The sequence below is a fragment of the Anguilla rostrata genome, chromosome 7 (assembly GCF_018555375.3).
Source record: "Anguilla rostrata isolate EN2019 chromosome 7, ASM1855537v3, whole genome shotgun sequence".
NCBI classification, from domain to species: domain Eukaryota; kingdom Metazoa; phylum Chordata; class Actinopteri; order Anguilliformes; family Anguillidae; genus Anguilla; species Anguilla rostrata.
The window spans coordinates 25112546-25137406 of NC_057939.1; the positions used below are offsets into that span (position 1 = coordinate 25112546).

Sequence of the window (24861 nt, forward strand, 5' to 3'; positions counted from 1 at the left end):
TTTGGGGAAAAAAAGGAAGTAGCTCTCATTCACAGCCCGTACGGAGATGACAGCCTCGAAAACGCCTGTCAAAAAACATTTGTGTGTGGCATGCAATCTACAGCCTCCCGCCCACACCCCCTCCCCCACTGCCCCAACAGTGCTGATTATAAACAGATGACTTAACAAAACTCAAAGTCAAACTTAGGCCTCCATTAACCTCAAGGTCCCCTTGTCTGACTAAATTTGCCATTGTAATGCCATACATCTGAACTCTCTGAACCTAAATGTGCCCTCAGTGTGACCTGGAGATGAATTACATCTCTGCCTCTTGTTGAATCTGTTAACCCTTTGAAGACTAGGCTTTAAAAAAAAAGTTTTTTTTTGAAAATGTCAGTGTTCTAAAACCCTATTGCTTTCGATTGCCAATAGTGACAGTTACATCAGCATTAGAATGTTCAGTTAAGAACATTCTCATCATATATTTGTGATCTTACACTTTAATGGGATATTTCACTTTGGTGTAACAAAAGTAATTTTGTAGAGCTTATAAAGTATTTGCACAGCGTGACTACAAGCTACATCAGCTGTCCCTGCAGTCTATGAACAGCATTTTCCCAATTCACTCCCATTCATTTTCAGGACCTTGTCAAAATGTACAGTTTTCAAGAGCAAAGAAACTACGGGGGATTATAGATCGCTAAAAGAAGAGAGAACTAATGACAAAAGGTCTCTGTTTTTTTCAGCTGATAAGTTGTTTTCAGGTTTAGGTTTGCTATAAAGATTGGCTACTGCGTAGAAATAAGGCAAGCCATAGTTTTCCCATCTTAATGCACATGCCCATGTAAATACATTACTGTGCGCTAGGATACATCACTTGGTTAAAATAACAAAACTCTTTTTGGATCTTATTTTTCTTGTGTAAGGATATAAAATGTTGAAAATACATAGGATATTTTAAAAAACAGACCTTTTGCCGTTAGTACTCTCTTTTATCGATCTGTTTTCTTCCTTAGACTGGGTTGGTCTGTTACGCATGGCTTAGTGCTCAGATACGCAGGACTCAAGGGGAAATCATGCATCAGAGGTGAAATAACACAAATATCCACATGGGCACACGAGAGTACAGACAGGTGATATCACCTTTTTTCAATACCTGAGAGGTGGTGTTACTTTTGTAGAACTGTGTGTGCAAACGTGCATGCGTGTGCGTCCGTATGTCAGAGGTAAGGACGTAGGGAATGCATACATTTTCATATATTTGAATCCCAATGCATTCTGGGAGGTGTCATCTCAGTGTCTCTCCTCTGGTGGACAGATAAACTCAGGTAAGAGCAGGGCAAGTTAAGGACAAGTGGGGCGCTTTATGACCATGCTATATTAACTCTACTCGGTAATTATGGATGAAATCTATGCAATGCAAAGGCCCTCATCTGGCTGGAAGTAGAGTGAGCTCTACATTCGTTCAAACAAAATAGCTTTCAGGTCAATTAATTATGGGAACAGACTGTTAAAGTGGCGTATGGGCAAATGATTACTTGTAGCCACCTCTGCTGCCTTTTTATCCTGAGCAGGGGCTGTATTATTCAGACTCTGCTATAGTAGGGTTTTGAAGCAGCCATTATGAAATCTTTTAGATCTGCCACTTGTTCAAAGTCAAACGTAATTAACCTCCTTTCCCAGGGAAAGCATGTCTGAAAAAGGGAATTAAAAATGTCATGTTGAAAAGAATGATGATGATATTGCCAGCTTGTAATGTCTTCCAGGTCCCAAGATTTAAAAAGTAAGGCCACACCCCCTTTCATGGTTCAAACTTACTAGACCATTGAGAGAGTAGGTGCAGTAAGGACAATGACCCTTAAGCATGTGCATTTTCAGGATACTTTTGTAAAGATGTTTTATTTAATAGATTTCAGTTACCATTAAAAAAGATCAGACTGCATTTCTGAGGATGTAATGATGTGCTTGTACTTGAACCAGCACTTCTGTGCCCCTGAGAAATTTCTAGAATTGTTCATTTCCATTTATTAGTTGAGGCAGCGAGAATTCAGGAGGGATGACTGCATATCAAACTGCACTAAGCCAATCTCAAGTTCAGTTGACCAGTACTTTTCACATAGTGTTGGAATCTGTAATGGTTGATTCCATATTTCCAGGTGCCAGGAGTTATCATTCAGAAGGCATAGCAGCAAATGACCTGTGTGGTGGCTGTGATGCTCCTGTAAGCTGTAGGATATTCGGTTACAGGGAGATGATTTCTGCCTGTCTAGACTGAGAGAGGTGACCGCAAATTCTAACGGGGATGGATGACTCTCTACCTCTCTGTATCTGAATGTGTTTTTGTATGTATGTCTGTCTGTCTGTACCCTTCCCTCTCCACAAGGTGTTGGCATGGTTAACTGTGTGTCTGCCTCTCTTTACACTGTCCAAACCTGTTAGTATGTCTGTCTGTCTTTTTTCTGCACCCCCAAACTGCTAGTCTGTCTTTCTGTTCATCGCCCCCCCCTATCCCATGACCCTGTACCCGTAAAACTGTCTGGCAGCCTCTACCTCACAGTGTTGGTCTGCCCATCTACCTGCACGTCAGTCTGTCTGTCTGCCTGTCTGTCCAAAGATTTTTAATGAGGAAGGATGGTCAGTTGTCAGGTGCTGGCAGCCAGAGCAAGGATCATAATAAGAAACCCCTATACTGCACAGAACCATTAGAAATGGGGCTTTTACATTTGCAGAATGTTACGGCCCATTTTTTAAAAAGTCTGCCTATGCATTGACCTTCGAACACTCCCCTTCTTTATTTTCTTTCTTTGAAAAAAAGAAAGTCTGATAAAATTTTGTGCTACATTGCAAACACTGATATGAGTCCGCTATTTTAAAAGTGGCACCAGACATGTTGCGCCAGACAGGGAAAGAAGTGGCACAAAAAACCAAGTAACAACTTCGATTTGTTTTCTGAAAACTCAGAACACAGTGTATTACTGTTAGGCTGAAGAGAGACCTTTGTCTGTCTTGATAGAGTGTGTTGAGGTGGTGGTGGGGGAGGGGTCCCTATGGGTTTGTGACCTTCACTAATTCTACTTTAACGAAAACACCTCTTTCTCACCCCTGTGGGAGTCCTGCCAGAGTCTCCAAAATTCACGGAGCAAGCCTTCAGTCCTGCACTCCCGCTGGAATTGAAGAGAACCTGGCCCCGTTCGGGGAGAGAAAGCTGGGTTTAAATTGAGAGCTGACTTTTCGTGCTCCCAGAAGAACAAACTTTGTGTAAAAAAAAAAACGAAAGAGTAAAAAATTAATCTGTCAATCTCCTCTCTAGGGGTGGCTATAATGGTTTCAGTTGCTAAATTAACACAGTGAACTCTCCTGAACTTTCTTGAAATTCAAGTTATCTTCAGAATAAGTTTTCCTTGGCAAACTAATTGAATTGCCCTTTTTTTGGTCTTCAGTTGTAATCTAGGTACAGAGCTAGTCTGTTTTAAAATAGTAAGACTGTTTTAGCAATAAAATAGTAAGACAACTTTATTACAAAAAAAAAAAAATCTGTATTTACCAGCATTTATCATAACTTCACACTACAGGACATGCTGCATTTTTGCAGCGTTGCTGTGCAGTGGAGCTGTGGTTCATCCCCATCCCTGTATTTGTAAAGTGTGATAAATGAAGCTCTGTGGTTTATAGACCTACGTGACTCGCAGGTGGGCACAGCTGGTGTACCCTCGAGCAAGATACTTAAACCCAACCATTTCAGTAAATAACAAAGTAAATGCCATATGTGCAGATGTGCATTTGTGAAAACAAAAGCTTTTTTAATTAACCCAGGAAAGCGGTTCTAGTTTACTAGACAAAAATCATACATTGGTTTGGAAAGAACTGAATGGGGCAGGATCTGATGTGTGAAAGGTTTGGTATCAGACACACTTGGATTGAAAATCATAGGTAGCTCTTGGACTTCAGGTGATAGATTGCCGCTATGAAGACCCCAGGCTCTAGAGCTGATAGCCACAATGCCATAGACCTCTAGATTAAATGCAGGTGGTATTTGCATGGATTTCCAGTGTTTGACCTGGTTCCTTAATGCCAGATCTGAATTAAGAGCAGATACCTTTACTGTCTGCACTCAGTATCTGTCCTGTACTGAGAGATTATTAGCACAAACACTGGTAGGTTTGAGGGTGGGGTGAGCTGCCTTCCCCAGTGTGATGGACAGGTTGTATCTGACAAGGTGTATGGAAGTGAGAGTCTGAGCTGCAGGAACCTGGAACTGGACAGAGTGAGGATACCTGGTCAAACCGCATGATTGACAGCCACTTTGTCATGCTATTGAAAAACCAATCAGGGGTTCCCGAACACGTGACAGTGGATCACTTTTCTCGGCTTTGGGAAACTGTCCAAGTACTTCCTGTAATGAGCTTCAGGTGATCAAGTTCTCACGTTGGATTGTTCGAGGATGAGGTCCAACCTAAAAAGCTAAACCGTGACTTCTTAACAGTTGTGGGAACGTGATCATTTGTATGATGGCTACTGAACGCCGTCTGTCAATGTAAAATTTGCTTAGGTACAGGAAACTCAGATAATAACAGTACCTGAACCCAGAATCCGTGTGTGTACTGTAGCATAGGCAATATTTACTGCTGTACCACAGAGATTCCTGTGAGGATTGGATGGTTCAAGCATGCTGTATAGCTTTGGAAACAGACTGCATTTAAGATGTTAGATGACTGGGCCATAGTGCTGTGAGATTGTGGATTAGAATCCAACAGTGCAGCCACCACTTCATATGAGCACTGCTTAACATAGACCGTATTTCAGGACTACAACTATCTCTCTTCTTGAGTAATGTGGAAGCCATTTTTTTAAATGTACATCTCCCCTGAGCATGGGCACCAGCTGGACACATTTTGTAATGCCAAAATTAAAATTTTAAACACGAAACGTGCCTGGTTTGAGTCTGGGCTGAGATGTTATACCTCCGTGAGAGCTTCTGTGCTCTGCTGCCTCACAGTGAAACGGCTAGGGACACCGCTGCTCGTGTTCCTGGGCAAGGTAATTAACCTGATATTCAGCTCTATTCATGAATCATCAGCCATCATCAGGCTTGCTCCTCCCCACCCCACCCCCTTTGGGTTCCTGTTCTGCTCCCTGCATTTCACCTGGTATGATCTCCCAAAAAAAAGTAATTTTCAAAAGGCAAGGAAAAATAATAACAGTGCAATGGTCTGAAATTGGTGTGGTGGTTTCAGCAGCCTGTTATAGAGACCCGCATGAAATATGGATGTCACCACCAGGTAGCTATCAAAAATAAGTCCACCATCACAGAATGCTTATTCGTGTCATTTGTTTTTGGTAGGCTTGCGCCGCTACAGTGTGGAAATCGAGTCGATTTTGTGGGGAAGCAGTTTCATTTAATCAGCTGACATTATGCGGCAACGCGAAATCCCCGTCTTTGCAGGTGCGTTATTTTCTGCTTTTCCAATGAGCCGTGCTATAGAATGCATCACGTCTTTTGGGCTTGGGCAGATTGAAGATCGGGCAGCGGGACGCTTTGTTACAAAAGGATTTACAAGATCGTCAGGAGAAGCGCATTGAGAGAGACACAAGATAATTACTAATCAGTGAAACCGTGAGCTCAAGAAAACAGCGTCTGCCTTATGTCATTGCTGTCATTCAGATATGCCTCTCTCCCTTTTGATAAGAAAATAAATATTATTCTGATGCTGTTGCTACATTAGGGTCAGAGCACCACTGGTGTTTCATTAGAGATAATACGCGGTAATGATGCTGATTTAAGTGGGGGTCTGTGAGATGCAGGATATAATTATCCTTTCGGATTCTCTGTAATATTTTCACATAAATATTTTAATGTTCAGAAGTTCAGAAGTAAATTAATAATGTTCCATGAATTATGGAGTGACATTTTAGTGCTAAAGTTAATTGTCATGACTTTAAATAACCAGGTTGCAGAGATTCAGACAAGATTAATAAAGACTATTTAAATGGTCTGTTATGGTGCTAAATTATGTTATATGAAAAAATTAGTGGTGTCATTTAAGTTATAAAATCTAAAGTTAAAGGGTTTGGAATGGTTGTTGTTACTGTTGTTGAGATGAATATACAGTGTGTGTGTGTGTGCGTGTGTGTGTGTGTGTGTGTGTATGTATATATATATATATATATAAACTGGCATACTCTGCTGCCCACCAGGACCAGAGTTGAGTAGCCTAGGTTTAAACCATGAAAATGCATTAAGTTAAAAGGTTTCCATCCCCTCACCATGCAGTGGATATGTAAAATTGTGCTTTTTGCAGCACTGATGTAACAGGGCATGGTTGACATTTTGTTTCTTAGCAATGTGGTTAACTCCGAAGATCCCCAAATTTAATTTTCACTGGGGACGCCTTTGGTATTAGGACTGACACCCAGTGTCTCTTTAAAAATCTCATCGGACATTTCATTCCCTCACTTACCTCTGTCAAACAGATCATTTTCTGTTTGGGGAATAGGCATTCTGTGCTAAGTGCTGAATATGTTATGGGTACGTTTAGCCAACTGACAAGCATGGGCGCAGAATAGGTGTGTGTGAGAACACTTGTTACTCATCCTTGCGAAGGGTGTTACGGTTAACTACATTCAGTCAATTTTATTTTTTCATTTCATTTGTGCATTTGCTGAAAAAATGTACTACTGCCAGAGGAAAAGCACTGAAGACCTGAAGACATAGCCAGTCCTAATTCATCCCATCCAAACAATGAGTCAGAATGAAAAGTATTTAAATCGTACCCAATGAATCTCTTTGATATGCGTAGAACAGTAGCCTTGGCTCAGTACTTCAAGGCAACAGCAACAGCTCTCTGTTAGTTATATCAAACTGAGGGTAGAGGGTGGCATAGTGCTTCATCACTGCCAAATGTGTCAAGAAGGCATTGAAGTACAGTGATGCAAAATATAACAGGACTTTATTGTTCACATACAGTGCTGATTTTTTCTTTGCCTTCGTGAGACATTAAAAACATTGAGAATATTTAAACATTATAAACACATTAAACAAAGTGTCCCATTAAAAAGCCATTGTGTGATATGACAAGTCCAGATAGACCGAATGACCTTTTCTTATCATTATGCATTCTTAAGTATTGTCATATTGTATAATGGAACGTGTCATAAGCTCTGTTCATACTAATGATGCAATAAGATGAAATACAGTAGTTTGGTAACAGAATACTTCAGTTCAAAAGTACAGAAGTTAGAATGAGCTTTTCAATTATGTGATAAACTCTTTATTGTGTGCATGAGCAATGGAATCAAGAGACATGAAGAGAAAGAGAGAGCAAAGCAGCATTGTGAATGATGCATAAAGCAAAACTCTGTCTATCAGTACTGCCCAATCATGTGCTATGGAAGGCCAAGAGTATGCAGGTTTTTATTCCAACCAATCATTTCACCTGCTGTCTTCACAAATTAACACACCAGCAACCAGAAAGGAGAGAACTGATTAGTGAACTCAGCAGGTGAAATGATTGGTTGGAATGAAAACCTGCATACTCTCAGCCCTCCATGGCACATGATTGGGCACCACTGCCGTACATGATTTTGTTAGCTTCATTTGATGGAGGATCACAGCCAAGTGAACAAACCCAAGAATCCGCTACATATTTTAACATCTCTGAAAAGTGCTGTGGTTTCCACCCTCGTTAGTGAACCATGATAAATGGGGCTTGACGTACGTCTGATGTTTTTTATTTATTTATATTTTTCCACGATAACAATGCTAATAATAATTGTCGACCCTGTTCACAGAAACCTCTTCAGATTTGATTTATAACTTAAAATCATATACACGATTGGGTGTAAATTTGAGCCATGTGACACATCTCCATGCATTTCTTGTCTGTGGTCTATGCTGATTCATTTAAATTTCCAAACCCCATCCACCCCCACTCAACACAATACCTTTGCCAAATAGTTATTTGCACAGATGGATGGAATCAGGCTCCCCATTTCCTTTGATCAAGTTTGGTAAAGTGGAATTCAGAAATGTTAGCAGTCGCTAATTAGGGGGATATTCGAGCACTGACACATGCCCTGCATATCCATTCAAATTCCACCAGAAATTGAGCTGAATTTACATACCGTATGATGCATAGCACCGATTCATACCTGCAAAGTGGCACAGAAGCAGTTTTGCCCCACATCAGTTGCGGTGGATATGCATGTAGTTGGTTAAATATGGATGACATGTAGGCGTCCAGACAAAGGAAGCTGGACTTGTGCAACTACCTCTACAACACAGGCTGTCGGAGCTTAATGGCCACGATCTTAATGTAATGTTTCATTTGAATGATGGCATCTCCTATGACACAGTGTTCCCACACTGCTGGTCTGGGATTGTCAGGTTTGCTTGATCCGGAGGGAAGTTCGCCTTATACTGGTTTACCTGCGACACTTCCAGCAGCACGCTGGCTTTCCTCTGAGGTATCATCCATTGACACAGCACAAGGCCAGCACCGCTTCACAGTGACTTCAGCCACCGCGTCGTGCACATCCCTGAACTAGCCAAGGTGTTCGCACACCGATGTAAATACAAAGATTGCCAGCAGTTGGTCTAAGATATTGCATGGGTCACTTACGTGCTTCGCATGATTTCTGCAACTGCAGAATCTGATCCTGCGCCCACACTGGTGTGGACCGTCACTAAGCAAACAACTGAAGCCGCAATGGGTGACAATGTAGTATAATGGGTCTGGTAACCTAAAGGTCACTAGTTCAATTCCCAGTTAGGCCACTGCCGTTGTACCCCTCAGCAAGGTACTTAACCTGCATTGCTTCAGTATGTATCCAGCTGTATAAATGGATGCAATGAATGCAATGGAAATGTCGCTCTGGATAGGAGTGTCTGCTAAATGCCTGTATTGTAATGTAATGTAATGCAATGAGTATACACACATTTGTATGCGGCACCGTGTTCAGCGATGGTTCCACTTCAGCCAAGCTTGCCGTCTTATCACAGTGCCACCTTCAGCTTGAGAAATTTGGCCCGCAAAAGCTGCATCGAACTATGGCTGTTTGCCAGCCATGTGTAAATGAATATTGTACAGACTCAAGTACTATTGTTTTTATTCATCCTTACAAATAAAACGTAGAGTTAGACAGCTACAGAAAATCACTCTAGATATGTGAAAGCTAATGATGTGATCATCGTATTATTAGGTAATTTTAATTATTGGCGTGCACAATAATGATCTGGGATTGTTATATAAAGCTAAATATGTGATGAATCTGCTTTGAATAAACAGCCATAATCAATCAGTTCAGAACAAAAGGCAACATTCTTTGTTTATTGGAATTCTGCATTAGATAAAATTTAGTTTATGTACATTTTTACTTATACTGTCGTCAGTCACAGTTTATGGAAAGGTAATTCTTTGTTTCACATTTTGTATGGACAAATTAAAGATATGATGGTCGTCTATCAGCAGCGCAAAGAACAATGTAACATAAGCATAATTCTACGCATAAACATTGTCTTTGTGCTTTTGTCTGACATCTTGTATGGACAGTGTTTAGAGATACAATGGTCGTCTAACAATAGCACTAAGGCAGTTGTCAGTTGAATTAGCATAATTGTTATCTTCGGTTTTTAATCAGTACAATTGACTAAGCAATTCCCCCATGCCATTGTCAGCATGGAGCTGGTTTACTTTGATGCAATAAACCATCTCTGGAAGACATTTAATCTCTTTTGAAATGAAGGGGAATGCCTTTGTCTGGAAATGGTGGGCCCGGCCACATCTAGATTGGAAATCTGAGATAGATGTGCATTGCCTGCTTTGATGTGAATGGGTTGCTGTGACTCTGGTGCTTGTGCTGTAATGACACCTGGACCGCGACGGTCTGCTGAGATCTGCATCAGAGGAAATTGCAGGGAAAATGATGTCAAGTTCGCATGAATGCTTTCCCTTTTTCCTTTTTTTTTACGGCAGGTGTAGACTGAGCGTGTTTCAGAGGAAGGAGCAGTCAGCTGAGCCTTCATGTTCCTGCACTTTTCCTCTCTCTTTCTTTTTTTTTGCTGTTAGGTTTTGCAAAAGGAGCACATATTCTTATTTGATATACTAAATAATCGCAATAATAATCATCATAATTATCCTCATCTACAAGACCATAATCATCATAGTCATCAAAATAAGTCATCATTATTATTATTATTATTATTATTATTAAAGCCATCATCATAATAATAATTACTTTCATTGATTTATTTATGAAGAGAATTCCTCCCTGGCCATTTTGTATTGTAGTCTTAAGAATGTAGGAATATTTGGGATGATCATGTTTGAACTCCTATCCCCACTTTAAGGCAGAGGTACTCTCAAACTAGAAGCAGAATTGCTGTCAGCACACGATTGATTGTTGTTGATTAAGAAGAATGACTGCGACACTTGTGCCGTTGAGCCTTAACATATCGCCTGTGAGAAAATAGTGTTTTCCCCTTGTGAGACAACAAATCCCATTGAGAACTGAGGGTAGGAGGTAAGGAAACAGTGAGTGATAGAGATAGGGGGAGGAAGAGAGTGGGGAAAGCAAGAGGAAGGAGAGGGTGAGAAATGAGTTGACAAATAAAAGAAAAGATATTTTGAGGGTGGGGGAATAAAAGAGGTGTAGGGGAAAATATGGGAGTGAAAGAGGGGAAGTGATAGAGAAAGGGAGCGAGCAAGAAGAGAGGGAAGAGGGAGGGAGATTCTGAGCAATTATAAATAACTATATAATGAACTATATATCCTTAATTCTTATCTATATTCCTTCATATTTATACTGTATATGCATAAGAAGGCATGAAGGGCAAAAGTATATCATTCATGGCAAATGCCTCCCTGTAAGGAAAGATTAATTAATCCCACTTCGGGCTTCATTGTTTTCACCACCTGCAGTGCACCTGCAGTTCTTTAGCAAACAAGTGCTTATGCGTACCAGTCCTGAATTAATTCTGACTCCTGCCTTGTTTATTCATAAATGATCATTATTATGGTGCTTGAGTTGGTCAGGTGTCATTTTGCGGGCCTGTTTACATGAAGGTCGATGTGCTCTCGCTGGGGTCCTTCCTCTGTCCAAGGGGGCGGCTTGTCCACGCTATGATGAAGCTGAGCTGACCGAGAGGAAGGGAAATGTCAGACATATGAAATTGGAATGGGCAATGAGAGAGATGGATGAGTGTCACAATGGATTAGAGAGGCATAGAAGGAAAGAGAGAGATATAGAATCCTCCTGCCAATAGTTAAAAAGAACAGAGCTATACTGTTCTATTTTACGACTGGTGGGAGAATTCTGTTCTATCATGGAAGAGATGAGAGAGACCATTTGAGACAACTAACCTTGAAATAAAATGTACAATATCCAAAAGACGTGTTTCTCAAAAACCAGAAAACCAAAACAAAAAGAATGTGTTGACTGTTGTGAGACTATTATGTAATCTCAGGTCAAATTCACCCCCATCATAACCGGTCCTTACTGGTCCATAGCCAAAGAGCTATTAATTTTTTTAGATACTGGTTCATCTATACTTGTACCCCCATCTTGGATCAGAATTTGTTGTAAATAAGAATTTGTTCTTAATAACTTGCCTGGTGAAATAAAGGTGAAATAAAATAATAGATAAATCAGGTTTAACCATCTGTATCATAATTTTATCCATTATGCGCTAATAAACCAAATGGATCCTGGATCAGCAAGTCTACTCTGAGATGCTTTATGAATACAGAGGACAAAGAGGGCAAAAGTGAAAAGTAGTTAAATTCACAAGGAATATCAGGAAGTACTTCTTTGCATTGGAAGCAATGCATGGAACATTGCACCAAGTCATTTTATGGAGGCAGAGATCAGGGTGTTCAAGCCCAGATTCGATGCAGTGCTATATGCTCCAAAAATGGACTGAATTCTCTGCCCTAGTCGTTATCTGTTCTTATGCCGTAATGTGAAATAAAAAATGAGACCTGTATGCTGCCAATAATTCTTCAAAATGTGTTTTATTGTTCGCTTAAGTTCTGACCCAACCCTGTTATTGTCACGTATCACAAGTTACATGTGCACAATACCAGAAGCAGATCAGAATCCTTTGTGTTTTGAAGTACCCTCGGTCTGCCATATGGTGGTAAGGGGAATTTATTAGCTTGAGAGCTCTTTGGCGCCTGTTGATGACCCAATCTGTCAGGATGCGTGGGGGGGGTTGGACCCAAACGCAGAGGTCAAAAACACAAAACTCCAAATGAAGGGAAACAAAGACTTTACTAAATAAACAGGGAACAAACAAAAGGCTACGAGGAGCAAAACCACAAACACAAAAAGATACTTAAGAACCAAAATAGAACACAGGCAGGGCGGAACACTGGCAGGACAGAAAACACACTAGGCACAAGCGGAACCGAAGCGGGCAGAATACATACATTCAGGAGAGAACACGAGTGGAAACAAACACAAGGAAACCAGAACATAGACAGGAACGCATGGAGCAGATTTGAGGCGGGGAGCACAGAACAACCAGACGTACCGCAAGAATCCAGCACCTGAGTCAAGGAAGAGGGCAACTTAAATAGAACACACTGACGAGACACAGGAGGGCACCATGAACAATCAGGCCACGGAAGGGGAAGGGAAAACAGGGACAGCCAGAAAACAATGATTAGACAATTGGAAACAATCATACAATTAACACAGGGGGAGCAGGACACAAAACAGAAGTGCCGCCACCTGGCGGCCCAACAGGGAAAACGCAGACAGAAACACAGGACCATGACACAATCGATTGATAGTATGCTTGGAACTGTGCTTAGATCAGCTACTTAATAGCCCATCCCACAGCTAAGTCTGTTTACACAGTGTGGATGGACACACAGCATTGAAATAACTGCACAGAACAATTATGTTCTTTGTGGATTTCTTTCATTTTCCATAACTGAAGTGTATACAGAAATATTTGCCTATTCCAAGGCAGATTCAGGGTGAAAGTGGCTCAAAAATGAATGCCTCATAAATGCTTCTCTCTCTCTCTCTCTCTCTCTCTCTCTCTTTCACTTGCTATCTCTCTCTCTATTCAATGACAACATAATCATGACAAATAATATTGTGTTGCCAAAGCATAGTAAACCATTAATAATTTTAAAAAGTTAATAAAACGTAATAAATAACAATAATCAAATATTGATAGTTGATAAAAAATTTGACATACTCATGTATGTACATAATATATATGTATAAACTCTCTCCTCTCTCTCGCTCTCTCTTTCTTTCTCAGAATATGTTTGTTGCATGCTTTCTCTTGTGATTTTGACAGTAGTGGTACAGCCACTGGCTCTTGAGGCTGTCAAGGGAGGCCAATTGAGTATATTTCTCCTTTCTGAGACCTGCTTATCTCAGCTAATAAAGACATGCTTAACTATAGTACTTCATTAGTTAAACATATGTTAAACATGAATGGCTCCTGGTTGTTGCATTGTTTCATTGTTCATCTAACACTAATCACCCCTCCCTGGCAGACGATCAACTGCGCACATTCTCTAGCACGCCCTTTCCACCGCCATTCCCCAGGTTGTCGTTGCAAATGGTTGTGAAGTTCTCAGCTGACCCAACCAGCTTAAATAAGGTTTAATGAATAAGTAATAATGTGGTAATCATCACCTGACTGGCAGCTCAATTACGGAACTGGGTTTCGAAAGGGGGGCTTCGTTACCTGTACGTGTCCGACACGGCGGTGTCGTTTTCCCGCCTCGGGCCACAAATCATTGAGACTGTTTGTGTGTCAGCTGGGTCCCATGGGTCTACACACACGGCCTGCCTGCCCCTGAGCAGAGGATGCAATCCTGACACTCTTCCCCTTCCGTAATACGAGTGAGGAACACGAGCGTCAGTGTCGGGATGATGTCATCACTGCACCCACCAAATGCATTCACCGAGGTCAGAGTTCATTTCCGCACCAGTGGCGGGGGGGTGGGTGGGTGGGGGTGGGAGTTAGGTTGGAAGTGGGTCAGTGTTATAAAAAGAAGGGAGATCACAGTCTAGAAGGTTGCAGAGTAGGGACAAAGCCTCAGGTTTTTAAATAAGCCATGCATACCTATGCCTGCATCACTATAATGGCTGGAGACAAATAAGCCACAGCTGTCAAAATGGTAATTTGTTTCGCATCACTGCGCAGGCATGGCAACAACAATATGGCTGCTGTTTTTTTCTTTATTTATTGACAAACTGCCCTCTTATCATAATTTTAATTGTTTTTTTTTTGTTTTTGTTTTTTTTGTGTTTTTGCTTTATTGAGACAAGGAGAAATCAGAGGGTAGAGAAGGGACACAGTTCTGATGGTGGTTTGGGGGATTGAACCTGTATGGGGGCTTGTACATCGACTATACCAGGACAGCTACTGGGTTTTTTTTCCCATTCCCCTAATGATGCAAGTCTGTGCAAGTTATGTTAAATAATACATTTGACATTCATTGAATAATTGTAATATTTGTTTACTGCGTTAACTAACATTAATGTCTCCATATAGCAGCTGGCATTAGCTAGCTGGATTAATGTTAAGTGAATGTATTAAGTGAAATAATTACTGATATTTCTTCTGCTGTTGTCGTGTTTATAAGTTCTCTTTTGAATTTAAAACGAATCTCTTCGCTATATGTTTTATTTTAGACTGGAAATCATGAGTGCAGATGTCAAGCCGCAAGACTGTTCAGTTGTTATTTTGAAAAAAAATGTTGACCATCAAAGTGAAAAGGCTCGATAACATCTTTGTGATGAATAGTTAGCTAGTACAACAAGTTCAGGATTTGGATTTTCAACATTCTTATAAAAGTAATCCCTTTAAAGGTAAAACACGTTGACCCAACTAGCGACTGTGGCAGATGTCATTCCAACCATCGCTGCACTGAAACGTCTCCTAAGATAAAGTGCTCGTGCAGATCAGGGTGTGAAGCCGTCAAAACACACTCTTCTGGAAGCAAAGATTCAGCCACATTGAATCAGAGTTCCTTAAATGTGTGGCAATGACCACAATATACTGTAACAATAATGCTGTTAATAATAATAATAATAATAATAATAATAATAATAATAATAATAAATAGTATTATTATTATTATTTTATGAAACTATCTGAATGCATTGGTAACCTATATAGCAAATAAACAGCCTTTTGTTTTATTTGTTACCTGTTGCTTTAAAAATGAAAAAAAAAAAAATCAGCTATTGGATTTGGTATTGGCTGATTTGACTTTTAAAAAAATCAGCAACCGGAATTGGCCGTAAAAATTCACCCTACTGGCTACGTAAAGTACAGGGGCTAGATTACTGAATGGGAGGGTACATATGGTAGTTCTATGAGGGGTGGGCCCACAGTTTCAAAGATAAGAAAATAGTGTTCTGGATGTTGTGAAATCCATGCAGTATAATGTGCATCCACATCCATGATTCCAATTTATTTCTAGAAAGAGTATGTGTCTGCATGACAGAGAAACCGATGAGGTCAGGGTTTGAATATTTACGTAAAAGAGCTGGGCATGAAGTTCTGTGGTGGGAAAATATATGCAGATGAAGGGGAGGGAATTAGCTTCTAAAATGTGTGGCAATAGTGCTTTATAGGGGAGTATATTTGGTTGGAAAATGGATGGCAATAGGACTTTAAAGGGGAGAGCACTGGGTTCTCAAATTGGCGGCAATAAGTATTAAAGGGGAGGGCTTTAGGTCTTAAAATGGGAGGCAATTTGGTATTAAAGCGGAAGGCATTATGGGTTCTTAAGAAGGGGCACCTGATGCTTTTTGGAAAGCGTGATAAGTGTCGTGAAACAGAAGCGGAAAATTCCACCACAAACAGACACCATGATAACCGTCGTTCTCCAGGCAGCAGCCTCTTTTATTTTTCATTAGCTGGAAAAAAAAAGCTCCAGATGGCAATAAACCAAGCTGGCAGCGGCATTACGGTGGGTAAGGAGAAAATTGAGTCGTTAGTTCCACTGAGATTACTTCACTTTAGTTTTGTGAGGTGGTTTTTGGTGGATGTTAAAAGCATTCCAGTGGAAGGATCAGTTTACCTCCTAATTAAGATTAAAAGCTGGTGTTTTTGCTTGTCCTCTGAGGACAGCAAACTACAATGTAGCTGAGCTCTGTTTTTGGTACCTTAAACAAGCAGGAGACTAGTTTTTTTTTTGACTGTCAGAGTTATTAGCGATACTCGATTGTGCTTTGGTGTCTGAGGAGGTAAGGGACACCTAGGCAGTTACTGCATTACCTTTGTTTGTTTTGTACTTGTCTGTTTGAACTTATGTAATTAGGTATTTATAGTCTGGCACACTTGTTGTTGCGTAACAGTAACACCCACAAGCACAGAAACCCAGTGAAGCAACAGAAAGCCATGCTGTGCTGTCGCTCAACGTGAGTGGGACGCAGGGACGAGATGCGGGCTCTGTCTCATGCAGTGGAGATCAATGTTGGCGTAACGTAGCTGCGGCATTGATACAACGTTGTGTTTAAATTGGTATAAGGTGGACACAACATGCCTCTCTGAGGCAATAAAGCTTGGCACTGGCATAACGTTGCTGCAGTGTTTATACGACGTTGAATTGACGTTGGCATAATGTTGACACAACATAGCCATTCTGAGGCAAGAAAAATTGGCATTGGCATGACGTTGCTGCAGTGTTTATACGACGTTGAATTGACGTTGGCATAATGTTGACACAACATGCCCCTCTGAGGGATTGGCATCGGCGTAACGTTGACGCAATGTTGATACAATGTCAAATTAATGTTAGCATCGTATTGACACAAAGTGCCTCTGAGGCAATTAAGATTGACATTGGCATAGCATTGCTGAAGCTTTTGCACAACGCAGAATTAACGTTGACATAGTATTGACACAACGTGCCTCTGAGACAATTGAGCTTGGCATTGGGCTGATGTCGCCGCAGTGTTGATACAACGTCGAATCGACATTTGCATATCGTTGGCGTGGCGTGCCTCTCGTTCATCCGGCCCGCCGCCGCAGGAGGGCGAGATCGGAACGAGGCGAGGCGTTATCTGGGAGCTCAGCCGATCGCCGCATCCTCGCCGCGGCTCCCAGACATCTGTTGGCGCCGCAGATGCCGCGAACGGGCTAATTATCTGCACTGGTCCCCAGCGTGCTCGCGAGCCCGGCAAGCTGTGAATGAGAATGAACTCTTTTTTACCCGCTTGATATCTTCCTGCTGCCTAATGATGGAGGCAGACTCAAGGTAAACAGCAATCAGCAAGACCTCCAGGTGTGTTCAGCAAGCACGGGATGTATGGGGCTTATGCGGATCAGCCGTCAGCACCTGAACATTTAATGTGCACAGTGCACCGCGCGCAATAGGGAGGGATAACTTGCTAGCGACATCTAAAGACTACAGATTGTTGTTTTGTATTTTTTAAGGGTCTAGTGTAGACAAAACATAACTTGTGATTCCAGACCTGAGACATGGTGTTATTCCTATAGTCAATCTTCCAATTTTAGGATTGCCAGTTAAACAAATGGGAACAATCTGTTCACCACCAACTGTGTGCATATTTTGTATAGATTGCAGGTTTCTGGTCTTTCAGCCTGGCTTTTCTGTCTACAGTAAATCACTCTACTCTTCTAAGAGCTCTCTCTCTCTCCCTCTTTCATTTTTATTTTTATACTTTCATTCAGGTACACATACCAGAGTAACATCAAAGGACATGAACAGGAAAGACACACAGTGCAAAATTATGACATGGGAACTTTATACAGGTTAATTATGGATATAGATAGCAGCTCCACCTCCACACACACATACACACACACACACACACACACAGAGTAAGCATAGTTATTCTTGGACTTACAGGTATTTTCAAGCTGTTTATTTTTCTTTTGGGGGTGGTGGGGGCAGGAAAAGCTGGCTTGCTAGAGCTTGATGAGTTGCCTTGGTTCGTCATTCTTGAACCCATGATGGGTTGTGGGTCCAATTTTTTCAAATTATATCTGATTCTAGAATGATGTTTCAGTTAGGTTCAATTTCATTTCTCAGGCATAGCCCAGAGGGCTCTGGTGAATGACATTCCATCCATTTCTAACAAAAAAACCAAAACCGTGCATGCTCACAAAAAGAAAAAAAAGACTGTGTCCCTCATACAAGAGATTGCCAGTCTTATTGGCTGTGAGATTGTATGCTGATGATTAGCCAATCGTAGTGCTTGGACAGAACTAAAGCTAGTCCCCGAGTCAAACCTTCTCTGATAAGACAGGAAACACCTGCCCCAAAGGGTCTGTTGTAGTGTCTGTGATGGTCATGAATTATATCAGCAAATGACCTGCCAAATGATCTCTCTGTTATTGCCACGTGTAGCAATCTCACTAACTCCTGTGGAGCTGGTGTACATGCCAGTGATGTCATATCTTTGACTAGATGTCAGGTTATTTTAATTTGATTTTTCAAATTCCCTCCTTCATGTCTGAGCTGATAGGTGTTTGGTGGGCTGTTTTGAAAAAGCAGCTGTGCACAGACAGGTTGCTGCTGCATGTAGTCTGGTATCATTAGTCTGTTGGAAGTCACCACCCCTGCCCAGTCTGTTTTCCTGGGGAATTACACTCAGTCAAAACATTTCTCAACTGCAAGAATGGGGCCTGGGTATAGTCAACATTCTCCCTATCAACATGCAATAACTAAGACCCACTTTATGCCTGGCATTAACATGTATCTCTGGTGATCGGATAGCCCAAACCACCTCCGGAGGTGGCCAGAGACACATTGCGACTGCATTAAACACAAGTGCAAATGCATTTTCAGTTTGCATCCATCAACTACATAATTTTGAGCAGGAAGTGAGATTAGATACTGATCGGATCTCGATGCGGACAGTGGAAACATATAAATGCCAGGTGTCTGGATACAGAATGCGTGTTAATGCCAGGTTTAAAAAGTCATAGTACACTTTAAATCCTACCTTGAATGCGGAAGAGGAAGTTGGGGTGTGTAACTCACACATAGACTGGGAAGACAGGTCTTTCCGCTTTGTCAAGCAGCAGAGATGACCCGGGAGAGGCATGTGCTTATGAATATTCATCGGTGGGTGCGACTGTGGCGGTTTTGTTTTTGCCACTAATTACTGTCGATATTTGTTGAATCGTTGTGACAGACAATCGCACGGAACCAGAAGGTGCTGTGCATCTCCTGAGGTGGAAGCGGGCATGAGCTGGCTGGGGGAGGGGGGGGGGGGGATTTGCCAATCATTCTGCAGTAGACCCAAGCTGACCTGCTCGACCTTGGATTTAGGTGACTGGCGGTTCATTTTGAACTGAATTTTTTAAGTGCTGCAGTGGCATTGTTATATATTTATTTTTGTTTGTTTTTTTTGTTTTTTTACACACGTAAAAGTGAAAAAGAGGCTGTTCCATTTTATAAACATCGGACGCAATTTCATCAGTTCTCCCTTTTGTCCCTTTCCTTCTTGGATGTGTGTTCCTCTACTATAAGTGCTGTGTGTTATAGGTTATTGGTTATTGACTCCAATTCACTGAAATTTATTTTAATTTCATAAAATTTCCTTTGGTAAAAAGGAAAAGGAAACAGAAAAGAATCAGTCATTGTATGCTGTGTTGTGGAAGGCTGCTTCTGTATGTGGAAACAATAAATAATAATAACCTTTATTTATATAGAACATTTTGTACAATGAAATGCAGTGTGCAGTGCAATGTAATGTGCATCTAAAGACAATGTTAACTATTCTGGACATAAATCCGTGTAGAAACAAGAAATTGTTCTCGAAGCTATATTGGTCATTTCTGCTGTTCATTTAGGCGGTTGGAATTTGGCCCTCACTGGATTCATGAGAGTTGGAGTGTCCTTTCATTACCAAAGACTGTGGTTCTTTCTTTCATTTGGACCACTAGGTTGTTGTGCGTCCCACTGTTTATAAATTGTGATGTGTATTTGTATTGCTTTTCCCTGCTGCATGAACAGGACTTGAGCAAGGTAGTTTTTATAAATTGATAACAACCCCCTAGGCACTTGAATTGGAATTGGTATGGATTTTTCTGACAAACTAACGAGTGCCTTGGCCCCTTCAATCCTCCCCCCCAACACCAATGTTGTCCTTTTGTTCTTGTTGTCTGCAGAATTATTTATTTATGTCCATATGCAGACTTCATTTTTTATCTGACTTAACTTTTCAGTTATGAAAATTGAACGATGTCTCTTTTTTCAATATTAATGGGTTTTTATGGGACTACTAGATACCAGACTCTAAATGCGCCTAATCGGATAATATTGAGTGACAGGATTTGAAAGGGGAGCCAGTTGTACAAATGACAAACGATGCCTTGAAGAGGTAATTTTCGTTCAGAATGCACAAATTCTCCCTGGGCCCAGTACGGCTGAAATCAAGGGGCAAATTGGTCCCCATGTGCCTCTACATGCGTGAATACTCCATTCATTCAGTACTCATGCATGAATATCACATTCTCACTCTGTGGAGACAAAATCAGAGTTTAATTAAGACCATTCAAGAAACATCTTGAGAATGTGGTCCACACCAAAGGAAAGAGCAAAGTCACTCTTTATTTCAGCCAATTTACCCAGAGACAAACTCAGTCACTCACTTACTCACTTGATCTACTGTGAAATAACCTCTTTTTTTCTTTAAAAAAAAAAAACTGTCTCAGATAATAGCCTTTAGCCTTTTGGCTAAATCTGGCATATTTACATTTGTTGTTAATATGGACTGTCCTTTCTTAAATAAACGAAATAAATAAGTAAATAATGTGAATGCATTATTTGTAGTTCACTTGGCAATATGATGATTACATTTGACTATTTCTAGTTTGGAGGCAACTTTGAAAACAATTTTTTTTAGAATCGTTTTATGTACTGCTCTTACGTGAACTTTTTATTCTGTTTTCAAGAATTTAAATCCTTGCATGGTCCACTAATGGGAGACCAGGTTTTTTCCTCTGAGAAAGAAAGAAATTATATAACACTGAGATTCAGATTTTCCATGTTCCTAGGGAAAAGTTTTAAAGAGTCTAGAATGCTCACAGTAAAAACATATACGTACATATAAACATCTTGGAATACACCAGTACAATTATCCATCAACCATTTCCAGGGAGCCAAACTTCGATTAACTGGCAGTGTAAATGTCAGAAATATTGAAAGTGCAGCTGATTATTCCCACACATGCCCTGTGGGTAAAATGAAGGAATAGCGATCATGCCCAGCTCAAGTTGATCCCTCCAGCTCTCAAAGGGAAGCTTATCAACCCTTTAAGCCCCTGTGCTGTGGGCAAATGATAAAACAACTTGCTTCTCATTCATCTTCCTCATTCCACAATCGTTTATCCACCATTGCCAAAAAAATTCCGAATACTGTCCTGCAAATAGTGTGATTTATATGGTATATGTCTATGTATCCTCCTGTGGCCCGTCAAAAACCAATATAAAAATTTTGTTGACAAGTGCTATGGATGACAAATACATGTTGAACTGAATATATTTTCAAAAGTATTGTTGATCAGATCAGAGTCTCATGTCAAAATTGAATTGCCAGGTATCATACGGTGAGCTCCATAATGTTTTAGATTTGTAATTGAACAATTGCACTTTATACACACATGGTTAAACGAGATACTACACTTTTATTAAAAGAGTATTTTACACATTTTGGTTTCAGCATGTAGAAATGACAACACTTTTTGTACATAGTCACCCCATTTCTAGGCACCATAACATTTAGGGCAAATAGCTTCACAGCTGTTTCTGATTGGTCAGGTGTGTTCCATTGCTTCTTTAGTGTAGATATAAAACAGATTGCAGTATATAGTCTTCAGTATATAGTCTTCGAGGCTTTTGATTTCCTTTGGAGTCTGTTATTAGCATTTGTCAACATGAGGACCCGAGGCATTGAAACTCAAGGAAACCATTATGAGCCTGCAAAATAAGCAAAAACAATCATAGACATATAGGCTTTTCAAAATCAACTGTTTGAAACATAATTAATAAGAAAGAGAGCACTGGTGAGCTCAGTAATTGCGGAGGCCCTAGAAGGCCAAGGAAGACCTCTACAGTTGAAAGCCAGGAGTGGGAGTGTTAAAATTTGGGCATATATGGCTGCCACAGGTACTGGTTCACTTGTCTTCATAAATTCTGAAATGTATAGAAGCATCTTATCTGCTGAAATTCAGGCAAATGCCTCCAAACTCCTCAGACAGCGCTTAATCCTACATCCAGACAATAATTACAAATATACTGCAAAAGCAACAAAGGACTTATTCAAAGGTCTGACTGAGAATCACCAGAGAAGGCACTCAACACCTGTGATATCTAGGGGTCATAGACATCAAGCAGTCATTGTATGCAAAGGATATGCAACAAACTACTAAACATGACTACTTCATTTACATAACATCAATATGTCCCATACGGTGCATTGAAAATTGGGGAGCGGGGGGCTATTTATGAAAACTGCTGCACTTTCTACATTTGGTGAGCCCAAAATGCATAAAAATGCCTTTAATAAAAGCTGAGAATCTCCTTTAACCCAAAGATTGGGGAGCTCACTGTATATGTACAGACGGGTGACAAATGAAAGGAAAAACCAAAATAAAGTGTCTTAGTAAGGTGTTGGGCCACCACGAGCCACCAGAACAGCTGCAATGCACATTGGCATAGATTCTACAAGTCACTGGAACTCTACTGGACGGATGGAACACCAAAAGATATTCCCTCATTTGGTGTTTTGATGATGGTGGTGGAGAGCACTATCTAACACTTCATTCCAAAATCTCCCATAGGTGTTCAATTGGGTTGAGATCTGGTGACTGCGAAGGTTATAGAATATGATTTACATCATTTTCATACTCATTCTAACCATTCAGTGACCCCTTGTGCCCTGTGGATGGGGTCATTGCCATCCTGGAACAGACCGCCCCCATCAGAATAGAAATGTTTCGTCATAGGATAAAGGTTATCACTCAGAATAACTTTGTATTGATTTGCAGTGAACCTTCCCTTTAACGGAACAAACATACCAAAACCAAGCCAGGTAAATGCACGGCATAACAGAAGCACTGGACCCCCTCACTGTAGGAGTTAAGCATTCAGGTCTGTACTGTTCTCTTGGTGTACGCCACACATGCACTTGTCGAGAATATGGTGAAGCATGACTCATCTGTAGACCAGTGCCTATGGTTTTTGCACCACTCAACTCGCAAATGTGCATACGTCATTGTAATGAGGTGTTTATGATGTCACTTTAGTCACTGTTCCTAGTTCCTAGTTTGGTTCCACTGTTCCAAGCCAGTTGAGCTGGTTTTGTGACTGAAGCTCCTGCCATCCGTGACCCAGTAATTAACCCTCTTTCAAAGTCACCTATATCTTCTCCTCTTGCCATCTTGATCCAAAACTGAGGTCAACTGGGCCTGCTCGGAATTTTTATACGTGCCACAGGTTTCAGGTTTCAGGTTTTTCCTTTTATTTTTCACCTGGCTGTATAGCAACTGATCCATCTAGCTGCTTGTGTTAAGAATGTGCAGGCTGCACAGCGCTGCTTTTCTGACCATTTCAGCCCTGCAGCTGTGTCAGTCTAAGTCTGCAGGCCTCCTCTGCTGCTTGTAAGACATATTTCATGTCATTAGCATGCCCATATACATAATTACTACCATTTTTTAAATGATTTACATAATATCATTGTTAGCATTACAAGCACGGTTGATTGTATTACTAGCATATTGGTCATTTGCACCTTGCCGTGATTGCTGGTGTTAACATAATACTACAATTGTGAGGATGATTTGGGGTATTTGCCATTCTGTCAGCATGATAAGGTTCCCAGTGTAGTGACAGTGTATCTGATTATGAGTACTGATGGGTTTGTGTGGTGTCTGTTCTGATATGCAGGAGGGATCCCCTTCATCCTGACGGGGGAGCTGTTTGAACAGTCATATCGACCAGCAGCCTTCATGATCGCCGGGACCATCAACTGGCTCGCTAACTTTGCTGTGGGGCTCCTCTTCCCATTCATCCAGGTGGGTGTGTATGTGTGTGTGTGTGTGTGCGTAGAATCACTGCTTTATGGTCCCTCTCATACATTCAGCCCAATCCACTCATATTTCTGATCAGTCTGTCAAATCACTGGTAGCACATGTGATTGGTTGATCATTTGGAAGGTTCATTACTTGGAACCAAGATTGGGTTGAACTGTTGTGCACACACTTCCAGATTATGGATTTCACCGGGTTTAAATCATTTGAAGAGTAGGTTTTTTGTATTTTTAAAAATCTTTTCAAACTTTTAAGTCAGTCTTCTAGAACTCTGTTGCTTTCAGTTACCAGTAGTGACTGGTACGTCAGCTTTAGAATGTTCAGTTAAGAATGTTCTAATCACATATTTGTGATCTCACACCTTAAAGGGTTGAACATAGGCATGAAACTCTTTGAGTTGAGACATGGAGAAAGTAATTACCAACATATTATGCTGAAAAAGAAAAATGAACCTCATGTAACCACATAGTCAATTTACTGTGGTATTTTAGCAATTCAGAGTGATTCAGAGATCACTTTTTTCTCACATTATGACTAAAGGCTGAGATCTATGGTATTTTATTTATTAATTTTTAAAGAAGCATCACTGCCATTTCTCCATTCATTAGCATATTTTCATCGTCTACATTTTTTACATTTTTCACCTTAATGTTTTCACTTTTTTTTTTCTCTCCCCAAATTCACACTACCAATTTTAATTTTGTGACAGTTTAAGAACATTGCTAACTACGTGCAGAGTCAGACGTCAGTCTTCTGACTGGTTCTCTCATTTCTCCTTATATGGCGTTTTCATCTACCTTCAAACCCCAGGTCCTTAAAATATCCTAAGATTTGGCTTTG

General features: G+C 40.7%; 1 protein-coding gene across 3 annotated transcripts in view; it reads left to right on the forward strand.

Annotated features, from left to right (window-relative positions):
- The window catches only part of slc2a9l2 (solute carrier family 2 member 9, like 2), a 136401-nt gene that overhangs the window by 87981 nt on the left and 23559 nt on the right, over nt 1-24861 (forward strand). For all 3 annotated transcript variants that reach the window (XM_064343863.1, XM_064343862.1, XM_064343861.1), the window contains exon 12: nt 23879-24006. In XM_064343863.1, the coding sequence (XP_064199933.1) occupies nt 23879-24006 (128 nt within the window). The remainder of the gene's footprint in view (nt 1-23878; nt 24007-24861) is intronic.